General features: G+C 45.3%; 1 protein-coding gene across 2 annotated transcripts in view; it reads right to left on the reverse strand.

The window, feature by feature from the left end:
* Positions 1 to 17,123, reverse strand: part of GLB1 (galactosidase beta 1) — a 90,342-nt gene that overhangs the window by 48,756 nt on the left and 24,463 nt on the right. For both annotated transcript variants that reach the window (XM_027088352.1, XM_027088354.1), the window contains 7 exons: positions 16,547 to 16,697; positions 15,947 to 16,007; positions 14,371 to 14,465; positions 9,340 to 9,520; positions 6,801 to 6,859; positions 5,258 to 5,379; positions 5,131 to 5,171 (listed from right to left, as the gene is read on the reverse strand). In XM_027088352.1, the coding sequence (XP_026944153.1) occupies positions 5,131 to 5,171; positions 5,258 to 5,379; positions 6,801 to 6,859; positions 9,340 to 9,520; positions 14,371 to 14,465; positions 15,947 to 16,007; positions 16,547 to 16,697 (710 nt within the window). The remainder of the gene's footprint in view (positions 1 to 5,130; positions 5,172 to 5,257; positions 5,380 to 6,800; positions 6,860 to 9,339; positions 9,521 to 14,370; positions 14,466 to 15,946; positions 16,008 to 16,546; positions 16,698 to 17,123) is intronic.

Genomic DNA, 17,123 nt, shown 5'->3' on the forward strand with positions numbered 1-17,123 from the left:
GCAGGGCCTCTGAAGCTCCCCACAACCCCCCTGGACATCTCACAACCAGCAACAGCAAGACTTATGGCATGACTCACACGTCTGACCGTTAACCCTGCAGCCGTGATCTTGTTCATCACCTCACGTGTGGCTGAGAAAAGGTCCATGGTGGACGCACAGTTTTCTGGGCCCAGGATCAGCAGCAAACAACTAAGGGGCTATCAGACCAAACAAACTGGGAGATGACTGCAGACACACATCAGCCCACTGAAAGTCAAGTGTAACCTTGGGCGTTTGTAATGTCTGCAAAGAGTTGGGGGGGTGCTGTGGTGTGCCTCTCACATTGACTCACTCATTCCCCCAGTTACCGGGAGTGCTTGCTGAAGACGGCTCTCAGATGTGCCCCTCTCTGGTCCTTGACATCTGCTGGGCCGCCTTGCCCAAGATTACACCCCTTCTGGGATTGCCCACATCCAAAGATTGACCAGTGCAGGGATATAAAAGCCCAGTCCCCTTGCCTCAAAGGGCCATCCCAGCTCCAGAGCTCCCTCTAGCATCAGCTGAGCCACTTTTGAGACTGCATCACTGCCCAGCTTCTCCTTCTGCCCAATCCTGACTCTGGTGTTGCCGCTGGGAGCACACCCCAATAAACTTGTGCCAGGCAGTCTCAGAGTCCGTTTCCCAGGGAACGTGACTCGCCACAGAGACTAATAAATAATGGCAATACTGTGGATGCAAAAAGCAAACAGCGTTGCAATTATTGTCCAAGGGGCACAGTCTAGACCAGTGGGCCCCAGCCTTGTCACAGGTGATATTCACAGATAGGAGACTCTGCAAATTTGGGCAGTGACCCTGTGTCAGTACAACTTGCCCTGGCCTGGGAGTCACGTGGAGAGCTCGTTAAAACACACTCCTTAGCCCAACCTGGGATTCTGACTCAGCAGGGATAGGGTCAGACCTGAGACTCTGCATTTCTAAGTAAGCCTCCCAGGTGACACTGACGCTGCCTTTTGCAGACCAGCAAGGCTCCATGCCACCCCTTTCTCTTCTACTCCAGAGAGCGTTTTGCAGTGCAAGTGTGTGAAAGCATAAAGTTATTTTAGGATAATCTTACATCCAATCTAATTTTTAAGTAAATGAGGCACAAAATCTGACAGTTCACTATGATTTAGTAACAAATTCCTTGGAGTGATCCCACAGCTCACGAATGATGGAGCCGCCCTGGGTGATCCTACTGGTGGCGGGGTTGACAGATGAGGGAGGCCAAGGATCAGGTCATCCCCCAAAGACTGTCTAATCTGTTCAATGCACAGAATCTACATTTTGAAAGACCTGGACCACTCCACCAATTGAATTGATCCAGTCATATTACTTTTACTCTCCTGCCTCTGGGAACACCTATGTTAAAACACATCCTTTGCTGTGAGATGCAAAGAAAAGAAAAACCACATCCCTTGCTGCAAGGAGCTCACCTTCTCCTTTATGGTCCCTCCTCTCGCTCAGTGTGGCAGTGACCTCGCTCGACTAGACCAAGGGCATCCTAGTGGTAGGCATGGCTTTGTTTACCCAAGGCCCCTGCAGAGCCATGCATGAGAAGGAGCTCTGTGAAGGAGTGTCAACAAGTGTGAACACCCAGAAACATACTTTACGGGCCAAGGGAACCCAGGCTGGGAAGTTGGCCAACGGGTTACAGGACAGACTGGAAAACTAAGTGTGTGCAGTTCTACCAGCAGAATCTTCCTCTGGATGTTTCAGATCCCCACAGGGCAGTGTCCTAGGGAAACAGTGCTGACTTCAGCCTCCTCTGGCCACGCTGGGGAGTGTGAGGTAGGAAGACAAGAGAATTGGCAGGATGTACCGCTCCTCAGCTTTGCAGGGTGTGTGAGGAGGAGAGGACAGCCTGGCTCCCGTGCGGATGCATGAGCACAGAGTGGGTGCCTATCTGCACAGCATGGGCAGCTATTGTGGGCAGGAACGCAGTGAGCACCTGAGCCAGAAAACCTGAGGTTTTCTCCCATGCTGTCCTCTGGGAAGCTGGCCCGAAGAACTGCAGCCAAAAGCACAGACTGCTCACCCCCTCGCCCAACTCCTGCAAAGAGACCGGGCAACAGGGCAGGAGAGAGAGGCCCGCAAACACAGAGGGACTGGTTTGGGGGTTGGAAACACAGGCTTCAGGCTGCAAGGAGTTATCCAAAGAGCAGTGACCAGCTTTCCAAGGCCTGAGTTTGAGCCTAGGCTCCACTCTCTGCCAACTGAATGGGAATTTTGTGGACTTTTTTGGTACCCTGCTTTTTTTATCTGTAAAGTGGGTGCATAATCCCCAGCCCAGATGAGACTGCTATGAGGACTAAATGGGAAAACAGAGGCAGAAAAGAGCCTTGTATTGTTTATGGCAGGGTCAGGGGCAAGGGACAGGATTAAGGACAACTTCTGAGCGGTAGTTTTATACACGTAAATTTTATTTATTTATTTTTAAAATTTTTATTGGAGTATAGTTGATTTACAATGTTGTATTAGCTTCAGGTGTACAGCAAAGTGAATCAGTTATTATACGTAAATTTTAAAAAAGAATGTATTGGGACTTCCCTGGTGGCGCAGTGGTTGAGAATCTGCCTGCCAATGCAGGGGACACCGGTTTGATCCCTGGTCTGGGAAGATCCCACATGCCGCGGAGCAACTAAGCTAGTGTGCCACAACTACTGGACCTGCGCCCTACAGCCCACGAGCCACAACTACTGAGTCCGCGTGCCACAACTACTGAAGCCCACACACCTAGAGCTCAAGGTCTGCAGCGGGAGAGGCCACCGCAATGAGAAGCCCGTGCACCGCAACGAAGAGTAGGCCCCGCTTGCCGCAACTGGGGAAAGCCCATGCGCAGCAACTAAGACCCAACAACGAAGACCCAATGCAGCCAAAAATAAATAAATAAATATATTAAAAAAAAAAGAATGTATTGTTTTCAATAAAATAATAGGATATAGAAAATTGTTTCATGAACTGTAAAGTTTCAAACAATATCAACCTTTATTCCTGGATTGGTGACTGGTCTTGGTTCCATGGATGGAAGCTAGGAGGAATCCCTACTTTCTGAATGCAAAAGGCATCACAAAATCTGAAGTGTTTCTAAGGGGAAGACAGACACAGGGCTGATCTAACTTCAATTACCAACCTTGGCACTCTACTATCTTTTAAGAAATGACATTTGAACTTTGCATTATCTCCATTTTTTGGCTCTAAAAAAAATATTAGTAATACTTTAACCAAAGTCTTCTCCTTGACCATCTTGCCCTGCACAAAAGATAGCAGTTTGAAGAAGAAACTTCATTAAGAGCTGATAGTGTCCAATTACTAACACCAGGAGACTGAGGTCCAATTAGGCTTCCAAAACTCAACCGTAAAGCATCCTCAATGACTCCTAGAGGAAAATGCAGATGTGGAGAGATGTGGGGAATGAGGTTTAGAGAAAAGCAATATAGGATGGTTTGTCTTTGCAAAAGTCAATGGCAATGAAGAGAATTTTACCATAATTTTTCCTACTAAAAAAAAAATGACCATATAGGCCATATAGGAATGTAAAATGGTGCAGCTGCTTTAGAAAACACTGTGGCAGTTCCTCTAACTCTAAGTATAGAGTTAGTTACCATATGAACCAGCAATCTCACTCCTAGGTGTACAGCCAAAAGAACTGAAACAGGGGTTCAAACAAATACTTACACATAGGTAATATTACACATAGGTAATAACGTTCACAGGAACATTATGCATAATGGCCCAAAAGAGGGAACATCCCAAATGTCCATCAGTTGACGAATGGATAAACAAAATGTGGTATATCCACACAATAGAATATTATTCAGCAATAAAAAGGAACGAAGTCCTGATACACAGTACAATATAGATGAACCTTGAGAAGAGTATGCTGAATGAAAGAAGTCAAACACAAAACACCACAAACTGTATGGTTCCCTTTGTATGAAATGTCCAGAATAAGTAAATCCACAAAGACAGAGAGTAGACTAGTGGTTGCCAGGGGCTGGGAGGAGGGAGAGTGGGGCGTTTCTTGGGTACGAGGTTTCTTTTCGGGGTAATGAAAATGTTCTGGAATTAGATGGTGATAATGGCTGCACAAGTTTGTGATAAACTAAACACCACTGAATCGTGTACTTTAAAATCATGAATTTATTTATTTATTTTTGGGGCCACACCATGTGGCTTGTGGGGTCTTAGTTTCCCGACCAAGGATCAAACCCAGGCCTTCGGCAGTGAGAGCGCAGAGTCCTAACTACTGGACAGCCAGGAAATTCCCCAGATCATGAATCTTATGGTATGTGAATTATATCTCAACAAAACAAAGTGTTTTTTTTAAAAAAAAAGAGAAGAAAAAGACCAGAATATATGAACAAGTAAGTTATAGCCAGAGACTATGACCTGCCCGACTAGCTTGATTTAAAACAATAGCTTCTAAATGTACAAGTTATGTCTCTTAAATTTTTTTTTAAGGAAGAATGATTTTTTTGACCTACTGTATAGCCAGAGAACTATATTCAATATTTTACAAGAACCTATTAGGGAAAAGAATCTGAAAAACAATACATATCTATATATTTATATCTATCTATATCTGAATCACTTTGCTGTACATCTGAAACTACCACAACACTGTAAATCAACTATACTTCAATAAAATAAAAAAAGAAAAGAAAACTTTGAAAGATTCGTATTTACATAAGAAAAATATTCCATTTCTATGATTCTATAACACTTTTGTAAATTAAATGAAAATTCTGAATTAAATTTTAAAAGAACAAGTAATTTGTGAGCATCTCAAACAAGTATAGGAGGGTAATTTATAATCATCAAATGCAGTTCCTCATTTATATAACATTGATTATTTCATAACACCTGGATACTCAATTTTTTTAAATCAGTTCTCAATAGAAAAGTAAATTCAACATTTCTCTCCTCTTCTTAATAAATAAAAGAAAAATTATTTTTTAAATTATATACACAATTCTTATATATTAGAAAATTTGGGAGAAAGCAAGCAAAAATAGAAAATAACAATTGTCCATAGGCACACCCCTCCAAAAATCAAAGCACCAAAAACATTTTAGGATTAGACTCTACAAACAGATGTTAAATTGCTCTTACCATTCCAATAGGCAAAATTCGTGCCACCTATAAACATGTACCTACAAGGAAACAAGAGAACAGACAGTACTTCACCATGAGCCCACAGCTACGAAGAACAGCCTCCCCTCTGAAAAATAACACTCACATGTTCACACTGGCCCCTCGGGAGAGAATATCGTGAAGGGAGGAAGCCACTGTTTTAGTCTTGACTGTTGAGTGAGGTTGGCCCCAATGGTCTAACCAGCCAGTGTAGAATTCAGAATTGACCTGAAAAGAGAAAGGAATATGGAGCTTAGGATAGACTTAAGACCTTTACATGCTGGGCTTCTCAGTAACTACTGCCCTAGGTTCTCTACCGAGGAACAGGTGGGGAGAGGAGCTGACATTCACTACTTTACCTGGAGCTGGGGGACCAATGAGGACATCCCATATAGCATTGCCTAAACTCAGGTCTCAGGTGTGGACAATACAGGTGTCCCTGAAAAGTTGTACCTGCATCAAAATCTTGTTTACCAATCCTCAGTTTGAATATGGTAGGAAAGTTTGTTGGGCAAAAGAATCAGATGACAAAATGTTTATAAAATAACTAGCTCCAAATTCACCCTTTGTGTGAATCTAGATTTTCAGATCTCAGGTTGACTTAAAGTGAGGTAGACTTGTCCAAATATTCTGCCAGGCAGGCCCCAAGCGCTTCATGTTTCTGTTGGGCATGACCCTGCCAAGCCCTTGATCTTAGAAGGAAAGAGAAATCTGGACGTGTTCTGGGGACTTCTTGTCTCAGACTCCAGGAAATAGCTCCACCCGGAGTCTGGGAACCCGGGTTCTGCATGGCTCACGAAGCAGAGACCAGGTTCAGAAAAGGCTGCTTTGTACAAAGGTGGGTACACAGGCGGGGCAGCCTGACTTGCTGCACGGAAGGCACAGGATATTCCCCCTTACACGGGGCCAAGTGACAAGGACAACTGCCACAACTGCAAGGAGAAGGGAAGCACAGAGAGGGCTGCATCATTGATGGGCTGAGCACACCTGCCAGGACCTGGCCTCCGTCTCCACCTCCCAGGTGCCTACATGGCATGTCACAGAGCCCCGCGGCTCCCAGAGTGGTCAGCAACCCTACCTCCCCGTGTCACCTGGTTGCTTGTCAGAAATGCAGAATCTCAATCCCCTCCCAGACCCAACAGATCAACGTTTGCGTTTTAGCAAGAGTCCCACGTGATTTGCAAGCACACTAAAGGTGGAGAAGCTCTGTCACAAAGAGCTTTCAAGAAACACCGACCTGAACACAGATCCTGGCCCTGCCACTCACCAGCTGTACGACCCTGGGCAAGTGACATGGCCTGAGTTTCACTGAAAATGGAGACAATGATACTACCTATGAGAGCTGGCACGATGACCAAATACGATGAGGTATGCAAAAGCGCAGAGCCTGATGGAGGCGGGATGTTCACTTCGGTCCCCATTCTGCCCCCCTCCAGTGCAGGGCCTCAGTGTCAAGTAGCAGCACTGCTTCTGCTGTTCCCCATGTGTCCAGAAGGGGGTCTCTACACTCCCATCAGCTGCTGACCTCAGACTCAGAGAAACCAAGGATCCGTTCCCACCCTCCGCAGCAGTTAATCACTCTCTCCCAGCAGCGGTAATGAAGCGGTAACAAGCAAACAGTCTCCCCAGGCCTCACGCCTGATTCTTACCAAGGGTCCTTTGGGTTCACTCTTCCTCTGGATTAGGAAAGCAGCTGTGATGTTGACACCTGAAAAATGAGAGGGAGAAGAACGGTCAGCCATGGGAATGACAAGAAGTTAAATAAAAAGATTCCTTCGTAGGACTTGCGCCTGAGGCCCCCGCCCTTCCCCACACCCCCAGGGGCTTGCACACCTCCAAGCTAGCTTTAGGTGGGGACTCAGGCCATCCATCTGACGGACCGTGGGGACCACAGAATGATGCTTCCTCTGTGAACAGTGCTCGGGCCTCTCCTGACTGCTTTCCTTTGGGAGATCACGGCACAGGCTTTGTGCTTCCTCTGTGTCCCCGGCACCTGGAAACACGGCTGGTCTCTCTCTCTCTCTCTCTCTCTCTCTGTCATTCCAGACCACTCGTGAACTCAATTTTTTCTTCTGAAATATTCCATTAGGATGCCTGTATCTCATTGATGCCTGCATCATTGATGGGCTGAGCACACCTGCCAGGACCTGGCCTCCGTCTCCACCTCCCAGGTGCCTACATGGCATGTCACAGAGCCCCGCGGCTTGCTTCCCATGACTCTGTTCTCCCCTCCACCTCTAAAGAGAGAAGGGGTTTCTCCCCAGAGAGGTAATGGGCTGCTTTACATCAGTGAACACGCACAGTGCTTCCCAGCCAGAGCAGAGGACACCCTGACCCCACACTGCACAGTCCAGTTCCCTCAGTGGGTGTCCCAGCGTGAAAGGGACACCAGCCAAGTCTCCAAAACCCCCCTGCTCTTGGACAAGCCTTGGGCTTCTCTGTAAGGCCAGCTTTCAGGAGGGAATGTGCTGATCAAGAAAGAATGGAATCTCATTTATTTTATGGCTGTAAATTTCTCACTATTAAGCATTCAGTAGCTTCCAGATCTTTAAATGCTGCTCTCAGGCGCCTCTCCTGGGATCTGACCCCAGGCACTGCCCCTCTTGCACACAAATGAATAAAGCTACCACAGCCCCACCTGCCTCAGGCACACTGGTCTTGAGTGTCTGTCCTTGAACCCACAGAAGAAGCATTATTTGTATGTGCTGTCACCCTACATACAAATAGTGCTTACAACTAACTCATAATAATCTTCAATTTGTTCCTCCCAACAGAAAAATACTGTGCTTTTTCATCACTGTGTTGGGAAGTGTGCCAAAGCAGGACGAAACCAGCATGCCACTTCCTGTGCAGCTCTTTGTAGATGAGTTATTTCATCGCCAAATGCTCTGAGCAACGTACCATGTTTCTAGAAACACTCAATTCACTCAGAGCCAGTTACTTCCTTGTTGGTAGGGTAGAAGAATCTTTTTAAAAATGCAACTTCACTTTTCTGTACATCCTTCTCAAAAGAAGGCAACGCTGGGTATGTGTCTCATCCCTCAGATGGGAGAACAGCGGAATCCTTATGCTACTTGAAGAGTTGGTCTTTTTGGGCGGGGCAGTAACTTTTCATTTTGAAATAATTTCAAATTTACAGAAAAGCTGTGAGAATAGTACAAAGAACTCATCTTCCCTTCACCCAGGTTCCCCAATTGTTAACATTTTACCACATTCATCAGGTTTTCCCTCTCTATATGAATATACATATTTTTTTCTGAGCCATTTGAGAATAATTTGCAGACAGAATGGCCCCTTACCCCTAGATACTTCAGTGTGTATCCCCTAAGGGCAAGGGCATTCTTTAAATAAACAGAATACAATGATAAAAAACAGGAAATTAACATGGATAGAATACTATTATCTAATCTAAAGGCTTTATTCAAAGACTTCAATTGTCTCAATAATGTCCTTCATAACAACAACAAAGGAAAAAAAAAAAACACGGAAAAAAAAAGTCCAGGATCACACACTACATTTAGCTGCCATGCCTTTTATGAAAGCTGCTCTCAACCTACATGAAGATTTCTTAATGTCATACAGCCCGAAGCATCCCAGCCCTCCTTTCATGTATGGAACCTCAGCAGCTTACACAGCACTAATGCATCAGGAAGACGATTTTTTGTAGCATCTGCCAAACCACCTCCGGCCCATCACAGTTCCCAGCCTTATGAGTTTATGTAGAAAGAAAACGGAAGTACCAGGTAAGTTCCCCGAAACCCAGGACCGGCCTCAGAGTTCACGATGGCCATGACCCAGCCCGAGCATCCAGCCACGACTCGGGGGACAGGGGGAGCAGGGAAGAGCAGCACATCCCAGACAGAGCCTGAAAGGTGGAGCTCCTCAACCTAGAACTGCTCCTGGCAGGCAGCCCCTAAGAGAACAGGACTCCAGGCTGCAGCCAGCTCCGCCAGGGCTGGAAATGGAGCTCCTGACCTAAGGGCCAGCTCAGCTGACACAAAATGATCTCTGCAATGGAGGGGTGCAATATCAGGTGTTCTATTTTACCCGTTACCAGATACAGGAAAATCTGGGAAATCTCACTCGATATGCCCTTGCCACTTGAACAACAGCTGTCTAGAATGACCGATGGAGTAAAAAGCCCGAACCTGCCTGCTCAGCTGGGTTTCTGTGACTGTAGACACCAACCTGCTCCGAAGTCCACGGTGGCATAGAGCCCCTGCAGTGCCCCGCACTGCAGGAAGCTCTCATGCGCCCCGTCCGTGGTGAACAGAAGCACGTCCTCGCCCAGGTGGTAGTGGAAACGCTTCTGCAGGAAACGCAGGTAGTTGTAATCACAGGTATAGTAGCTGCCATATTCATTTTCAACCTGCAAATTTAAAGAGAGGAGGGGAAAGAAATCAGGAGACTCCAACGTCCGAAGGCAAGCTTTTGTTTAGAGAAACTACCTGCACATCTCTGAGATGACAAGGCTTAGTAATATCCCCAAATATCTCCTACACTCAGTCCTCAAAACTCATTTTCCAAAAAGCAACTCAGCATAAAAACCTACCTTCTAATACCTCCCAGAAATAAGGAAAACAACCAATGTGTTAGTTTTCAGGTTGTAGTGATATTGTCCCCTATAATACGTAACCGATACTTTACACATTACATAAATAATAACTTTCCATGGCAGAAATATTAAAAAATGAAGAAAAATCATCTGTTAATTCAGTGGGTAGAAGCCAAAGGATGTTGCTAGAGATCCTGCATTGTCAGCCTCCACAACAAAGAATTACTGGGTACAATGACAATAGTGCTGAAGTGTCCATTCTCAATGAGGTGGAGAGCATCCCCAAGGAGGTGGGAGCTGATTTTTATAGGATTTTAAAAAAAAAAACCTTATTTTTCATATAAAGTATAGATATATGTACAATTATACAGTATATCTCAGGTATTAAAATTTCATGGGGGGCAATTAGAAAAATATGTCTAGAGAGGATCTTTAATGGGCAACAATGAAAAAAAGGTTAAGCAACATTGCTCTAAAGCAATAAAATGAATGACCTTCATTTATTTCCAATACACCAGATACACCAGAAAATCCAATACACCAAAGAATCTTAGAGGTATAGAGGTTGGTGAAAGAAGCATGACACTGAAAAATACACACGGTACAATTTCCCGAATAGAAAATCGAAATCAGTCAAAACCAAACTATCAAGTCTTGGTGTGCACATAATTGGTAAAAGTGTAAAGAAAAGCAAGAAGCTGATGGCTACGAAAGTCAGAACAGTGAGAAGAAGTGGGGTGTGATGAAGAAGGACACCTGGGAAGCTTCCAGGGTCCTGGCCACGTACCATTTTCCATCTTGGGTGGTCATTCTGTAGCTGTTCTCATCATAATGCTTCATTATTGCACATTAATGTGTGTGTGGTATACTTCACAATTTTACAAAAACTTAAAAATTTCCCACACATAACAATTTCTACCTGCACACAACGCAAAACAAATTTTTGTGATCCTAGGGATAGGTGGCCTTTGAACATGAGCATAAGAAACTGTGAGCCTCCAGAAAAGAGGTGCCCAGTCTGAGAGTGGTTGGAAGAGATGGTTAAGGAAGCTTCCCCGCAGGGATTGCCCGAGGCAGCTCTAGACAGAAAGGCACTCGCTGGTCAGGGAAGCGGGAGAGGTAGAGAGTATTCCTGCAAGGAGTATGCTGTTGGCAAAATTGCTAGTAGCTCCATGAAGCCTATGGACAGAGTCGGGGAGTGGGAAGGGAGTAGGGAGTGATGTAGAAGAACTAGACACCACCATCATCATCTGCAAAGCACCTCCTCCCAAATGGTTTAACGCACAATGGTTTTCTCAGCGAGAATCCCTCTGACTATACTTTCATGTTATGGGTTCAAGAAGCAAAACAGGGCTTCCCTGGTGGCGCAGTGGTTAAGAATCTGCCTGCCAATGCAGGGGACACGGGTTCAAGCCCTGGTCCGGGAAGATCCCACGTGTCGCGGAGCAACTAAGCCCATGTGCCACAACTACTGAGCCTGTGCTCTAGAACCCGCAAGCCACAACTACTGAAGCCTGTGCACCTAGAGCCTATGCTCTGCAACGAAGGGTAGCCCCTGCTCGCCGCAACTAGACAAAGCCTATGTGCAGCAACAAAGACCCAATGCAGCCAAAAATAAATAAATAAATAAATAATTTTAAAAAGAAGCAAAACAAGGACTTCCCTGGAGGTGCAGGGATTAAGACTGCGCTTCCAGTGCAGGGGACGCGGGTTCCATCCCTGGTCGGGGAACTAGGATCCCATATGCCGCGAGGTGCAGCCAAAAAAATACTAATAATAAATTAAATTTTAAAAAAAAAGAAGCAGCAAAACAGGTAGTGGTAGGCCAGTATCAAGGGCTTCACAGGTCATGAAGCATCCTGCAGTAGAAGGTGTTTGCCACTCACACAGAGCAGGAAACTCCCCTTGGATGACTGATCCTGATACTCTGATTAGTGCCTCAGAAGTCCCTTTGGAAATAATTGAAATGAATCTTAAGAAAAGCTTTGCAAATACTGGCAAGGTACTGTCCCCCTCGTTTTCTTTTTTCTCCTCTTTAATTAAGAGCTACTTAAATGGCTGTGTCTTCCTTCATCATCTGGCTGCCAAGAAGTTCAGAGCTAAATTTAAGGGTCGGCTTTAGCAACTAAGAGGGCCCAGAGCCTCTGCACCTCTCGTTCTTTTCTGGCCACGCCCCAAGCCAATGTCATTGATTTTCACTTACTCTTTCAAATCTTATTTATCCATTATCATCATTGTATTAAGATAAAATACAGGACTGTAGTTTAAACAGGATTGTAATAAATGCATATACCTAATTTGGTTAGGTTTTTAGAGAAAGAGAAAAGCTCAACATTCGCAAGACAGCTTCGTGCTGCGGTCACAGGCATCAGAGGCCCAAGAGTCCCTGTGCAAACCTCAGCTCTGCCTCTTCTTATCCAGGTGGCTCCACCCGTCAAATGTCTCTTTGCCTGTAAGAGGTGAGTGTACCTACCTCACTGGGTTGTATGAGGATTCACTGAGCCAATACATGAATAGGGTTTTTGCACAATACCTGGCACCTGGTAAGTGCTCAGAAAGCTGGCAATAAAGCATACAGTCAAGTTCTCTATCATTGCCAACGAGAGGAAAGCAGAGGTGTGTGTGGAGGCGGGGGAGGTAAGAGGAGAAACACACAGAAAAGGGCTTGAGACTCATAGACGAAGTTGCAGTTAGCCTCAGAGGAAAGCTGATTTTTCTAGAGTAGGAGTTTGCCAACTTTTTCTATAAAGGGCCAGAGAGTAAATATTTGGAGCTTTTTGGCCATATGTCTCTGTCTCAACTACTGAACCATGCTATTGTGGTTCACAAGCAGCCCCAGACAATATATAAATGGTCGGGCATGGTCATGTGCCAGTGGCCTTTATGTACAAAAACAGGCAGAGGGCCAGGTTTGCAGGTTGCAGGTCTTTGTTCTAGAATAATTATCTCACCCTGTAAGCTCCTTGATAAAGCAACAAAACACTGCAGACGTTTTCACTGCAGACTGAAAACTGAAACCTCTTCCAAAACAGCAGGTATAAACAGGGCTAATCCCTCATGATGAGTACCTCACAAATTGGATGAAGCAAATTTGTGGGTGGAAGGCCCCCACTCCTAATTATCAAGGGGCAAAAGGATTAGGTGGGATTTTAGCGGGTGGAGATGTGACGGGGGGAAGGGAGAGGAAGGAAGCTGAGTCCTCCGGCAGGATCCATGGTCAAGTTCAAGTCATCTGAGGTTGCCAGGGATGGACACGGGAGGAAATTCCCCCCAAGACAGCCAACTTTGCTCTCCCTTGCACAGTTCATATTTGTTGACATTGTGGTGCATTTCAATAACCAAAAGGTACAGAAAAGCCCTCAGCAAAAATTGAAAGTGATTTCGGCAGAAGCATAGACTAAAAAGCAAGGGAAATTGAGGAAAACCTGAGATCAAGAGAAAGGAAGAAGACCCAGCTATGCAGATACACCCAGTTTCAGCCTTGAAATCTTCATACAGGAAAATGGGCTCCTGTAAGCTTAACTGGTACAGACTCAGGACAGGTGAGGGGCAGTGAGTGCTATCAGTACACCCCTCTGGGAGTAGCAGCCTGGCCTCTCTCCACCACGCAGGGCACCCTGGCCAGCCCAGCCCTCTCATATCTGAAGGGCATGGAAATAGCCAGGCTCCCTCCCCACAATGACCGTCCCTGCAAACACTCCACGGTGCTGTTCACAAGAAGGAAATCTGGCCCACGCTCCCCTAGGGAGCACCGCACGCACCCCCTTGCTGGTCCGGGATGCAGCCAGTTTTACATAACGTATTCTTTGCAATCAGAGCATCCTTGGTAAATGACCAACAGACATGGTTTTGTTTTACCTAAGTATTTTTACAAACATCAAAAATCATCGCAGGTCAAGTGTACCTATTTTTCACTTGAAAAGTTCTTGCCACGTGATATACCTCACAATCTACCAGTCACTGCAAAGTGAAAAACACATGGAAGAAGGAAAGTGAGGGCAGGAAGTGGGAGAGAAAACACAGTGGCCCCAATTCACTGCATCCTCTTTCCACACCCATGGAAACTGACGGCCTAGGCAGTGCAGACGCCAAAGTGGGTCAGTCCATGCTGCATCCCTGTGGCCAGAAGGCAACGTGGCACCGGAGAGGAGCCAGGCTGCAACACCTGCCAGCTGCGTGACCTTGGCCAAGTCACTTAACCTCTTTGAAGATGGTGGTTGGAATAACTGAATAGCATTTGTAGGGTATCCAGCAGAGAGTCTCACACAGCAAGCATTCAAAAATGGTAATGCCTCCCCAGAATGCAATTTAAATCAAAGCACCATCTGTGGCATTGCCTCTTAAAGAAACAGACATATGAAGATAAACAGCAAGGACCTACTGTATAGCACAGGGAACTATATTCAATATCTTTTAATAACTTAGAGTGGAAAAGAATCTGGAAGAGAATATATATACGTATATATGTATATGACTGAATCACTTTGCTGTAAACCTGAAACTAACACAACATAGCAAATCAACTATACTTCAATTTTAAAAATTAAAAAGAAAAACAAAAAGAAAGAAATAGACATATGAGGTTCATGTCTGCTTCGTTCCCATATATAATGTGGATGGATGGAAACCTCCCCTGACCCGGCCAGGCTCCTCCCTGCAGTTACCTGCATTGTTATAATCGGCCCTCCATTCTGATAGAGGAGGGGCCTCATCTTGGGCAGAAGGATTCCCAACCACTTGTCCACAGCTGCAAGGTAATCTGGAAGACAACCAGGTTTAACACCATCACATGCCTTTTTCTACAAAGAGACACAACACAGCCTATTACCCTGGGGCTGGCAGCAGAGATTGAACAGACTGGATTCAACAACCACTTTCTGAAATGGGTGGCGCTACATGCACTAAAAGTCTGCTAAAAGTTGTCCTGCTGGACTTCCCTGGTGGCGCAGTGGTTGAGAGTCCGCCTGCCGATGCAGGGGACACGGGTTCGTGCCCCGGTCCGGGAAGATCCCGCATGCCGCGGAGCGGCTGGGCCTGTGAGCCATGGCCGCTGAGCCTGCGCGTCTGCAACGGGAGAGGCCACAACAGTGAGAGGCCCGCATACCGCAAAAAAAAAAAAAAAAAAAAAAAGTTGTCCTGCCGAGAGTTGTCTCCTCAGTGGAGCTCTGAGAGGACAAGGACCAGTATGCCTGGTATCTGCCCCTGCCATTAGGACAAAAAGCCTGCAGCACAGGAGGCATCCACCAATGTTTGTTGAATGACTGAGTGATGTGTCCTCTCTGTCACAGTTGAGTTTTTTTAAAATTAAGTTCTAATCAATTATACATTTACATTGTCAAATGGGGATAACAGAGTACATAGGTCATAAAGTTGTTGTAAGGATTAACTGAGAAAAAATGTGGAAAAACACTAATATACTAAGAGCGTAAAATGTGAGGGTAGTACACTAAGAAGGAAATGCATATAGAACATAATATACTAGCCTTTTACACAGCAAATTTAATCAGTGTTAGCTGCTCTTATGACCAGCTTCATCACCAAGAGAAACTGAAGCCTTCAGAAGACAGAAATGCAGCTAAGAACTCTACTCAATTCTCTGTAATGACCTATATGGGAAATGAATCTAAAAAAGAGTTGAGATATGTATATGTATAGCTGATTCACTTTGCTGTACAGCAGAAAGTAACACAACATTGTAAATCAACTATACTCCAATAAAAATTAAAAAAAAAAAAAAGAACAGCAGCTAAATGGGACCTGCAGATCGATCAGGGTTTACAGCTAGACAAGAAAAAAACCTATCATTTTATCTATCATTTAGTTATCTAACTCTGTAAAAGTAGACAAAGGAACTGAAGACACCGCAGCTACTGAGAAATCCAGTGACACCACCGCAGAAACTACATCTGCCATTCTGATTAGCTGGGAGTCGGCACCAGCCATGTCGTATTCTAAGAACAGAGGCAGAGAAAGCATTAAACTCAGCCAGTGAACCGCAAACAGGGCCCAGTGCCAACTCAAAGAGTTCCCAGGGTATCAGCGAGATCTGGTCAAGTTGTTCGAATAATCCTTCTTTTCTAAAACATTCAGTACCTGGAGGAGCATGATGAACGCTCACACTTTTGCTAAACTTTCAGAAGCATTCGCCCAGGAGTACCCCAGCCTTCGAAATACCTGACTCTTTTGATATAAATTATCTAAGCTTTCTTAAATTCTCTTACGACATCTGTAACAACTTACCTGGATCACTAGAACGGAGAACAATAGATTCGTTCTCTAGTAGCCAAGCAGGTAATCCTCCCTAGGACAGGGGAAAAAAAAAAAAAAAAAAGGAAGAAGAGGCCATGATAAGGTCTTAGGGGAGACAGAAATTACTATTAGCAGTGAGGGGAAAGAAGAAAAATGTCATGGAGAAGGGGTATTTGAGCTGGGCTTTCTGGGTTGTAACTTTCAGGGCAATTAGAAATTGTAAACATAATAAAAATAAGATCACTGGGCATGAATGCAACGTTTTGAGAATCAAAGCCTTTTCTACAGATTCCTCCACTTAACCTCACAACTACCCTGTGAGGCAGACAGAGGCCACACCATGAACTTGTTTTTACAGATGAGGAAACTGACTTCTGTACGTGACCACCAAGAGGAGGACCCATGCCTTGTGACCCCTCCCTGCTCCTCTCTGCCTGGGCACTGCTCAAGGTAAAAGACAACTGGGTTTGCTCAGTCACAGGCCCGTGTTACCTGGAATTAGAGACTTACCAACGCTGCTTTAGTTCACTTGCCTCCAGATCCCTGCCTGACCGCACACCAGGCAGGCAGGGCAGGTCTAGCCGCACTCACCATGTCCCACTCTGCACAGATGTAAGGTCCAGGCCTCAGGATGACCAGCAGTCCCAGCTCATGTGCCAGCTGAATAAAATGCTCCACGTCGTGGTCCCCAGTGAACTCGTACTGTCCTGGCTGGGGCTCGTGGAAGTTCCAGGCCACGTACCTGCCAAGACACACACAGCCCCTTCCTGGAAATAGCTCAAAAATCCAGGTGTCCTACATGAATTTCTGAACAGTCTGCAGAACTATAAACCCGCAGGACACACAGACATCTTCCTAAGGCAGACGCGCAGAAAAGAAGCCTTCTTTTGAGCTTTCACAGCAGCTACCAAGAGAATCAAACTTGTGGGGAACACTTTTAAGTGTATGACCCTCAAAGAACGCCCATTCCTATTTAATGCTTGACTTAAAAAAAAAGACAGAGTTCATGGACACAAATTACTGCTATGGAAAAATTACTTATGCCTATGTAAGGGCTTAGGAAAAATGAAAATATCTGTGCTAAAGTAATAAGAGGCATACTTATTATTTTTTTTTTTTTGCGGTACGCGGGCCTCTCACTGCCGTGGCCTCTCCCATCGCGGAGCAC

This window comes from Aethalodelphis obliquidens, unplaced genomic scaffold (assembly GCF_003676395.1).
Source record: "Aethalodelphis obliquidens isolate GAN/ISIS:26980383/991018 unplaced genomic scaffold, ASM367639v1 scaffold62, whole genome shotgun sequence".
NCBI lineage: Eukaryota > Metazoa > Chordata > Mammalia > Artiodactyla > Delphinidae > Aethalodelphis > Aethalodelphis obliquidens.